Here is a 10,681-nt window from a genome sequence, read left to right as displayed (position 1 = left end):
CTGTTATAGAGGACTCTTCCCTTCAGCAGCCCAGAGAGAAACACGCTCCTGTCTCTGTTATAGAGGTGCTAGCATCACCCTGTCTCTGTTATAGAGGACTCTTTCCTCCAGCAGCCCAGAGAGAAACACCCTGTCTCTGTTATAGAGGACTCTTCCCTTCAGCAGCCCAGAGAGAAACACGCTGTCTCTGTTATAGAGGACTCTTTCCTTCAGCAGCCCAGAGAGAAACACGCTCCTTTGAGGCTGTCCTGACTGCATATTTTGTGCATTGACAGTATAACTGCCCCGCAGGTCCAGAGAGACAGAAAGGACATACGAGTTACGCAACTGCACTAACATTTGCAGGCTTGTTTTCACATAAGCTGCACTTCTAGTACAAACTGGCATGCGAGTAGCTATACCACCACTGGCTCAAATCCCTGCTGTGCGTATTTGCAGGGAATAAGTAAAAGTCTATTTTATGTGCTTAATGCAGGGCCTAAGATAATGATAACCGGATGTGTTTATTTTAATGAACCAATGCGATGAGATTAATTGATCTTTCCTATCAAGTATTTCGCAATACAACGAATGTAATGGTGTATTAAAGTCCCCCTCTTGTGCGATAAGATATGTACTAGGTCTTTGAGTGTCTAGAATGTCGAAAGGTGCCACAGAAAAATTATTTTAATTAGGCCTACTTTATACTTAAAAAAAAAACAAAAAAACGCATCAATAATATTTAGACTACATCACTTGGTCGGGGGTCTTCAATAATTGTTTTGTTTAGATCCTGAGTTCGAAACATTCAGCATCGCCATGTCAGCGTGGCTTATACTCGCCATATAAAGGATTGTAGTTGGAAATAAACATATTTCCTGATGACATTTCGAAAATAAATCTTAAAAGTGGGCCTATCTCAATCTCTCTAAATTCGGCTATGATAGGCCTACTGCTAAAACCAGACCACTACTGCTACTGCTGCGAATAAGAATACAAATAATTTAATAACGGCAGTAGGCCCTGCCTACGAAGATGTATTTAAATTTCGGTCCATGCATAGGCTATACTTAAAAGTAAGAAACTTTTTATTTACAATATTTTCAGTGCAAATTATTATTGACAAAATATAATACAACAATATCAATAAAAGCTTCCAGAGAAATTACATTAACATTGTGTAATGTTCTGAGATTTTCATAAACAAAGTGGTTCAAATTACAGAATTTCCTTCATTTAAGGACAAGGTCATGCACGTAGGCTAAAGGCTCCTAAAATGAAAAAGATCTTATTGAACATCGAAAATAGGCTCCCTACTCAGCCTACACGCTGCACAACATCATCATTAAGCTTTTCAATAACAGCCTATCCGCTCTTTTGTCAAAATACTTAAATTACTAGTCATACACAAACTACGAAAATGGACTGTCCGTTATATCATCAGTTGCGATGATGCCCCCGTGTCTGTGCGCGGGTCGCCCGACGCCTCCGCGGTACTCACAGGGGCGGCCCCGGTAATGATGACACTGGGCTGACTGACCCCTCCGCGGTACTCACAGGGGCGGCCCCGGTAATGATGACACTGGGCTTATTATGTTCAGAGATGTCCACGTCACTCTTGTCCTCGTGTCCGTCATCGAATTCCGACTCGCTGGCCTCGCTGTCGCACTCGGACTCCTCCGGCTCTTTGGGCTCAGCCTCGGCCTCGGCCTCGGCCTCGGCCCTCGTCTGGTCCGGCTGCTCCTTCTCCTTGTCCTTCTGCGCCTGGGCCTCTTTGGAATGTCTCCACTTCATGCGCCGGTTCTGGAACCACACTTTGACCTGCAAATAACAACAGGACACATTCAAAATGAGAAATAGTCCCTTCGGAAAATAAAAGCTATTGCTTAATTCTGATGGAATGGGGCGTAGGCATAATGTAGACTATGGCCTTCATTTATTTGCAATAATTCGTTGTAATCGACTTTCATTTCCTTAAAATTCTCCATTGTGCAATGCGCTTGGCCGCAGGCTATCTGCCTGGTGGAGGCTATATCCTCGAGTGGATACTTCCTTTCTCAGAACACAAGGCCACGTTTAATGGTTGTATTCTGTGATTATTGTTTCCATTATGATAGAATAATGTGAGTTATTATCCGGTAACAGCGTCCCGCGGGCCGTACCTGTGCGTCTGTGAGGCCCAGCATCGCGGCCAGTTGTTTTCTGTCTGGCTTGGTGACATATTTCTGTATTTCGAATCGTTTCTCCAGTCCTTTTCTCTGCAGATTAGAAAAGACCGCCCTGGACCAAGACCGTTTCCTTTTGTACGTCTGTGGCATCGTGTCTTTTGTAAGGACAGCATATGGACCTGCGTACAGTGAGAGAGACAGAGGGTGAGAAAAGAATCACTCATTAGGTGTAATAAAGCAACATGGCCACTTATGAGGAATGATGAGCCAAATCGGCCGATGCCTAAGAGCTACTGTGCACCAGCGTCATGCTACACGAGCAACACGCGCAACACAACACATGGAAACCCCAAAACATATATGCATAATATTTGACAGAATGCCCTGTGCGTCTCCAAGCCCCTATATGGACCTCTACCTGGAAAGGTGTCCTGAAACTGATGCTGCCCTGATTGTCTGGCGCTGTGGCCTATCGAGCTCATCATGGAGGATGCGTCGGTCATCCCGGGGTCTATGGACGCGTAGTAGTGGCTCACCGCGGGCAGCCCTGGGCCGTGGATCCCTGACTGACGGTTCGAGCTAACAATGGATGTGAGATCTGTCACAGGGCGAGAGATAAACCAATAAATATTACCGCAACTTGTGATACACGTCTAAGCTATATTCATCAACGGTGAAACTGCTACGCTAAAACCTGATACGTGCAGGTGCATGTCTGAATGTTCTCTGGGTCTCAGATATATCCTAGCTTAGTAATGTTCATGTGGCAACCTGGGTGTTGTTTTTTGCGGGTTTGTATCCATGAATGCAGGTATAGAGTATAGGCCTGTACATGTTGCCACTGTGCTTTCAGTGCTTGCGTTGATCAGTCTACCTTATAAACATATCGTTAAGTCAGTGTACCCCTCTCAAGGGTGACTTGATGACATGATATCTTTCTTGGATGATTTCTTTGACTGACATAAAGAGAAAATAGTTTACCTAGTTGCTGTCTAGTTTAAAGTATTCAGTGACAGCCAATGACAGGCCTAGACTATTTCGGAGTCAATACGGCGCAGCGCTCACCTCTTAACGATGACGTTTCTTTCGTTTTTGGGTCGAAGTCTGTTGACAATATCCGATCGATTCCGAACTTGAGGTCTTTGCTGGAAGGTGGGGGGCCCTGCTGGGAGCTGAGCGCTGTTCTGGAGAGGGACGTTAGGTGTATTCCATGCCTGTGATATGGAGACGCTGGGTTCACTCTCGCACCATAAACCGACGGGTCCGGCGCAACGGGAGAAGGGCGCAGCGGAGACCCGGAGGAGTGGACCTGAGCACGGTGTCCCAGATGGGCCATGAGGGCCGACGACCCGGGGATGTTCTCAGCATCCCCGACCTGCAGTATGTCTGCAATGCAAAACGAGGGTTTCTTCATCGTATCCATGGAAAACCCCCCCGCGCAATAAGCAGACCAAAGACTAAAGTTTGATGCGTAAAACGGGTTCAGTCCGGCTGTATACATCCTGAGCTCTATGCTGCTTTAGTTTAACAAAAGCGTCGATATGAAAATAGATCAGGCATGTACGGCTCAGCAGACTCGGGGTAGTTGTCCTCTTTGGTAAGTGCCAGCAGAAATCGTGCTCACAACTCTGAAACTTTAGCCTAGTAGTTCCACACTGAAGTTCCTGCTCTGACACTGATTGGTTGCTTTCTAGCCAATGGAGATCCTGTCCAGACTTATAACACGCCCTTGTGATGGAGATTCGGAGTTAGATATTGCCAATGACCATGACATGGTTGACCTCTTGAATATCTTGAGGAACGATTGCCAACAACATTAGTCCTTCATCATCATCATCATCATCATCGTCATGGCTGAATGGTATGCGAGGACGATCACAGTCCACAGACCAACTACTTGTACAAAACTGAAATAAATGTAGGCCTAATTCAGATTAAAATGTTGGCCTAATTCAGATTAAAATGTTGGCCTAATTCAGATTAAAATGTTCACCGGGTAAGTAGCAATTCCGAGTATGGACGACATGTTTGTTATTGTCATTTAAACACTCACAGACATTTACAACCCTGTCCTACATTTAAATATTTAGATGACTTTTTCATGACGCATTATGGATTCATCATTTTCTATGAAATATCTTAATGTTTCCTAGATTAGCCTAAAATAAATTAACCAATAGCCTAATCAATAAGTATTATCAATACTTATAATAGTACATATGAACATACCCATCATGAAGCTTTTGAAGCAGAGATTATAGATTGATTAGGACTAAGAAATGCAAAAATTGTTCATCTTCCCTGTGATAAAATAGATAGATATGAACTTTAAAATCTTTGATTGGCTATTTATTTTTTATATCTACTCATGTAGTAGGCTACATAATGCACAAAGAATTAGCGTAGCCTTTTTTCTAATTCTTAAGTGCTCGTGCGTGTGCGGGCCCGAGCTCTTTCTATTCACTCATCCTGTTTTTGATGGGCTCGGATTCCTGCTAAATGAGCGGATATGCCTGCTAGATTTATCCAAAAATAGAACCCGTTTTAGTATTTTAGGATACAGAAGAAATCCTTATTTCTTCCGGAGCAGAGGGGGGGAAACTTTATAATGACTGTTAGAACTTCCTTTTTTCAATATTTGTGCAACTTTATCTCGACCTGCAAGTTGCACGGTGACGCAAATCCGCCCCCATGCTCATAATAAACAAAGGAAATCTATTCCCTCTAAAACGAAAACACAATTAACTACAGAGGACACTTCATCCGCAGGCTACTCAAGACTCGCCCGTTTCACACACTGTGGGATGAGTTATACACACAGCATACATTATTATTATTATTATTATTACCAGCATACTTATTAATGTATGTATTATTAATGTAGCCTACTACTATTACTACTACTAGTAGTAGTAGGGATAATAATATAATAATAATAATAATAATAATAATAATACACGGATGATCAAAATACGGTTGTCACCATATTTCTTATTATTATCATCATTATACTTATTATTATTATTATATATATAGGCCTATATATTTTTTACTATTATTATTATTATTGTTAGGCTATTATAGTTGTGGCCTAGTTGATAAAATAATAATTAATTAAATGTTTGACTTTTAAAACAACATGTTTTTAGTGTTACCCCAAAACTGTCATCCCCAATAATCGAATGTGTGTGTGCGTGTGTGTGTGTGTGAGTGTGTGTGTGTGTGTGTGTGTGTGAGTGTGTGTGTGTGTGTGTGTACAGTAGCGTCCTCTCCCCGCTCTCTGGCGTGTCCCCCCCCCCCCCGCCCCTTACTCAAATCGCGTGCTGTTAAAAGAATCGCTCCTCATCCCGCCGCAGTCATTCATTCATTCATTAGGCTTGATTCATTACCCGGACGCGTCTCTGACCCTGACTGCCTCCTATCACCGTGTTTTCGAGTGACACTTTTCCGGGTTAAATTTAGAAATGAAATGTAACGTTTGCTCTCGATCATGCAGTCAAAACAATCCAGGGAAGAGGATGTAGGAGCCGCACAGCGGGCTAGCACGCCTCGGTTATTTCAGGTGCAGAGGAGAGGAGCCCTAGGAGGAAAGCATTTAAACCCGTCAGAGTATAGTCAGCACTGTTCCTCTGTGATAGAGAGCTCCCCTGCTTTGAACTCACGCATGCAATGTGCAACACTAATCTAACATCTAGTGTGAGTCTGACCGTACCTGATTTCCCATAGTTTTACACGCAGAACAGGATAGGCTTCAGATCACAATACAAGCAAAATATCAATAACGTCAGATCATGAACATTGTACAAAAAGGCATTGTTGGACTCCAGCTTTGAGACCATTGTGTTACACAGTGGGGTTGTGAAACTATGACTCACATAATACTCGGTGGATTGAATACACACTTTGACAGTGTTGACTACATGAGGGCCAACCTTATTGGGGCGAGCCATTGTTGTCGGCTGATTGCTCGGTGCCTATTTTTCAGGAAGCCTTATCAAGTTCAGGAAAACTCAATGAGCACTTCGGCGAAGAACTGACTTTGGATCAGAAGTTGGACACAATTAAATGATTCCCTTTATTAAACCGAGAATTATGACTCCCCATTGCGAAACTTAAACTCAGGCCAAGATGACTATTTCTGGCAATGTTTGCCTCAGGAAGGAACTTTCGCAGATTTTAATGGGACCTGAGCCATTGTACACGGCCTTCTGTATGGCAGGGAGCCACTATTTCCACAGCAAAAAAAATAAATACTTAAGGGAGTTATCCAAAGTCAATTCAAAACAAGATGTGACCCTAAATGTGGCTTTCACATTCAATAGACTAATATTTGAATCAGAGCATTTTATGTGTGCCCTAGACTTGAATTAGGCTATAGGCTACATAATGAAGATTTATTTTCTAATATTTTATTCCGCCAGGTGTCAGTGTCCAGTCACGTGTGTAACAGTTCTAGTCACGTGTGTAACAGTTGTAGTCACGTGTGTAACGGTGCCCAGTCTTAATTAGCTGGCCAGGCCCGATGAGGCAGCGAGGTAGGGCGGGGGTCACGTTTTCTGGACATCGACCAAACTCTTAATCCAGGATGAATTTGAGAGGAGAGCTCTTAATTTTTCCTACATTTGTGATGGTAACATCATCTCCTGCATCACGGGCCCCATGAGACATGAGAGGTTTCTGTCTCTGGGTTTTGGAGCCTCCGCGTTGATCTGTTGTTAAGGGCCGGTCCAAGAGGAGCTCTCCCTGGATGCTGTGCGCGAGGACAGCCCCGCCCTTCTCTGGGGACGAGACTCATCACGTCATCACGCGGCAAACATGAAGTATCCATCCTCCGGCCTATGGGAACTATGGAAACATGAAGTGTCAATCCTCCGGCCTATGGGAACTATGGAAACATGAAGTATCAGTCCTCCGGCCTATGGGAACTATGGAAACATGAAGTATCAATCCTCCGGCCTATGGGAACTATGGAAACATGAAGTATCAATCCTCCGGCCTGTGGGAACTATGGAAACATGAAGTGTCAATCCTCCGGCCTATGGGAACTATGGAAACATGAAGTGTCAATCCTCCGGCCTATGGGAACTATGGAAACATGAAGTGTCAATCCTCCGGCCTATGGGAACTATGGAAACATGAAGTATCAATCCTCCGGCCTATGGGAACTATGGAAGCCTCATGGAGTTGCTCTTCCCCTATTGGTCTGCAATGACCATCCAGACTGTTTCACTCATACAGCTATGGCCTATTCAGTCTCCTATAACCATGTAGGCCTCTTCTAATCCTAAAAAATTACCTCTTGTCACAATCAAAATGTCGTAGTGATGCAGATCAGCCCCTTAACCTTAATACGCACATGTTTTTATTTGTAAAAGGAGTCTCTACAATTAGGCTACAATTGTTTTGGGCCGTTCAAACTGTTGGTCTATCAGAACATTGAAACCACATCATTTAAAAATAAAACAGAATCAGAATGGACAAGTCTCCTCCCCCCCCCCCCCTTGTGTGGTAATAAAATTATAGCCTACTGATACTCTGCACTTTCCACACAAACGAGGATGTAGATAAAAGCATTACGTGGTCGTTAGATGGACATTAGAGGGGTAGACTAACCACACTCTCGCTGGCTGCCCCCTTCTTAAAACAACCTGAAGGACTTCTTTAATAGAAGCTTTTAAAAATGGCGGCGCCCCAGTCCGTCTGTATATTAACAACCTCTCTGTTTACATTAAAACAACCTCTGCGCAGATTAAAGCGCCTCTTGTGACCGGGTCTAAAGGCCCTCTAATTACTCCCCAGGTCAATGTACACAGGGTTAAATCCCATCTACTGAGCACTCCCGGGTCGCCGTGCTGAAGAGGAGAATAGACTAATGGAAACGCAAAAGGTCATCATAACAAACCATTACGGCTTCTTCTCTCAATGTCCTGGCAGGCCTCCCAGCGGAATGATACCCTGGTGACCAACGGCCTGGGTCGCCCTCGGCAACCCCGAGCAAATAGTCCCTAGCACGGTCCCTTCCACCCTTCCACTGTCTGAGACTGCGAGTTTAGAGGTGATCAATTCCACGCATGTTTACTGTAAGCCTTCATGGTTGAGATTAGACAGAGCCTCGCACTGTAGGAGATCTATACAGCTGTCACACTCACGGCCCGGGTAGTGCGCCGGCCAGAGCAATTCATGTTTTGCAATAACACGGCTCTGTGGAAACAAGACGCTTCAGGTGAGGAATCCGAACCAACAGCAGAGGAGGGTCAACAACTATCATTCTGATGACTGACGAACACTAGATTTCATTACAACCACTCTAACCATCTCCCTCTGTCTCTTTGCGAGGGAGAGAGACAGATATAAAATGCGTCGTGTATCCATGATAATAAATAAATACATAGACATTTGAGCTTAAGAGGACTCTTTGCAGTGGTGTTAGTTCACTTTATAATTTAAGATATATTTCTTATTAGTATGTCGCTGTTCAAGTGAATCAATGTTAGGATCTGGTTTCTCAGAGTCCTACAACCCACTCGGAATTAAAAAAGGTGTAAATAAAATGTATCTGTGTTAATAATAATCGTTGAGGTCATTCCGATTATTAAAATAATAATAATAATAATATTAATAATAATATTAATACTATTCATAATAATATTAATAATAATAACAGCAATAGCCTAATGCTACTACTACTACTACTACTACTACTACTACCACTACTACTACTACTACTACAACTAATAATAATAATAATAATAATAATAATAATAATAATAATAATAATAATGAATTAACCTGATGTTTTATTCTCAAATAGGCGTCTAAATAAAGCTGTCTTCCTCCCACAGGGCAACAATGTACTTTCTCTTATTGCCCCCCAGGGACAACAGGCTCGCATAGTCAGAAGAAAAGAACAAAGAACCTCCGATAGTTCCCCCTGTCCCAGAAGCACCTGCATATTTCATGCGTATTATGTTTTCATGTCAAGTAGGCCTACATTTCCATAAACACGCCTATTTTAAGATTCAATCAGTTGCCGTATATTTCAATATAGGCCTACGGAACACATCAAAACATGCCTTGACAACCATTGATATTCTATAGGCGAATGTAGCCTATATCAGTCCTACTGTAATATTAAATGTGGGCCTAGTGAAAATATTCATCTTGCACTAGGAGCGTTCAACGGTTCTAGTCCTCAGACAGGAGCTGACAAACTCTACACCTTTCAACTTCAACCAAATGCTGACATCTAGTGGTGATTTTAGAAAACAAACGACACAACGACCGGGATGCATTTATCTTAAGTCTTAAATCATGTAGGCCTAGGCCTACCACAAAGTACAATAGTAGCCTACCTAATAGCATCTTTCCCTGTGTTGCTACCTTGTTGTGGTGGGAAGGCTTGTGTGCCTCCATGACTAGGCTATACGGGCGGGGGGGTCACCCCCAGGTTCAACCAAGCCGGCATGGGGCCCTCCAGGGTGGGGGGTGGGCGTGGGGCCCTCCAGGGTGGGGGTTGGGCGTGGGGCCCTCCAGGGTGGGGGTTGGGCGTGGGGCCCTCCAGGGTGGGGGGTGGGTGTGGGGCCCTCCAGGGTGGGGGGTGGGTGTGGGGCCCTCCAGGGTGGGGGGTGGGGCGTGGGGCCCTCCAGGGTGGGGGGTGGGCGTGGGGCCCTCCAGGGTGGGGGCGGGGCGTGGGGCCCTCCAGGGTGGGGGGTGGGTGTGGGGCCCTCCAGGGTGGGGGGTGGGTGTGGGGCCCTCCAGGGTGGGGGTGGGTGTGGGGCCCTCCAGGGTGGGGGTGGGGCATGGGGCCAGCATCTCCACCCCGGGAAAAGACAACCCGTTGAGGAAACTACGACAAATGCTTCAGTAGACTCCATGGGCCCTTCAGTAGACTCAGACACACCTCTGGCCCTCACCGGCCCTGTAGTACTGTAGACTCCACCCACACCTCTGGCCCTCACGGCCCTGTAGTACTATAGACTCCACCCACACCTCTGGCCCTCACGGCCCTGTAGTACTATAGACTCCAGACACCCCTCTGGCCCTCACGGCCCTGTAGTACCGTAGACTCAGACACACCTCTGGCCCTCACGGCCCTGTAGTACTATAGACTCACCCACACCTCTGGCCCTCACGGGCCTGTAGTACCGTAGACTCAGACACCCCTCTGGCCCTCACGGCCCTGTAGTACCGTAGACTCAGACACCCCTCTGGCCCTCACGGGCCCTGTAGTACCGTAGACTCAGACACACCTCTGGCCCTCACGGCCCTGTAGTACTGTAGGCTCCACCCACACCTCTGGCCCTCACGGGCCCTGTAGTACTGTAGACTCCACCCACACCTCTGGCAGGACGACCCCTCCCAGGGAAAGCCCTCAACGGGAAGCGAGGAGTGCGTCAGAGAGCCTACTTGGGCCCAAAACAGGCCAGTTATAATTGAGATAAAAGATTTAGGATATTCTCTGGTATATTCTGTAGAGTAGCAGCTGACAGACTCATGAGAGAGAGGGGGGGGGGTCATTCAAATCTGACCTCGTG

The 10,681-nt window shown here is 45.3% G+C and overlaps 1 protein-coding gene across 2 annotated transcripts; it reads right to left on the bottom strand.

The window, feature by feature from the left end:
- Nucleotides 1–1,196: 1,196 nt before the first annotated feature.
- hlx1 (H2.0-like homeo box 1) lies at nt 1,197–3,661 on the bottom strand. 2 transcript variants are annotated; one of them, XM_084439248.1, is made up of 4 exons: nt 3,213–3,661; nt 2,566–2,745; nt 2,142–2,326; nt 1,197–1,800 (listed from the first exon to the last, which is right to left on the bottom strand). In XM_084439248.1, exons 1-4 carry the CDS (start codon nt 3,646–3,648, stop codon nt 1,477–1,479), a joined length of 1,125 nt encoding a protein of 374 aa, XP_084295374.1. In that variant the 5' UTR covers nt 3,649–3,661; the 3' UTR covers nt 1,197–1,476. The 2 variants fall into 2 exon arrangements, with proteins under 2 accessions (XP_084295374.1, XP_084295375.1); XM_084439249.1 differs by lacking the exon at nt 2,566–2,745.
- Between the last annotated feature and the right edge of the window lie 7,020 nt (nt 3,662–10,681).

The sequence above is a fragment of the Borostomias antarcticus genome, assembly GCF_949987555.1.
Source record: "Borostomias antarcticus genome assembly, chromosome: 6".
NCBI lineage: Eukaryota > Metazoa > Chordata > Actinopteri > Stomiiformes > Stomiidae > Borostomias > Borostomias antarcticus.
The sequence above is the reverse complement of the archived record's forward strand: the minus strand, read 5'-3'. Positions and strand labels throughout refer to the sequence as shown.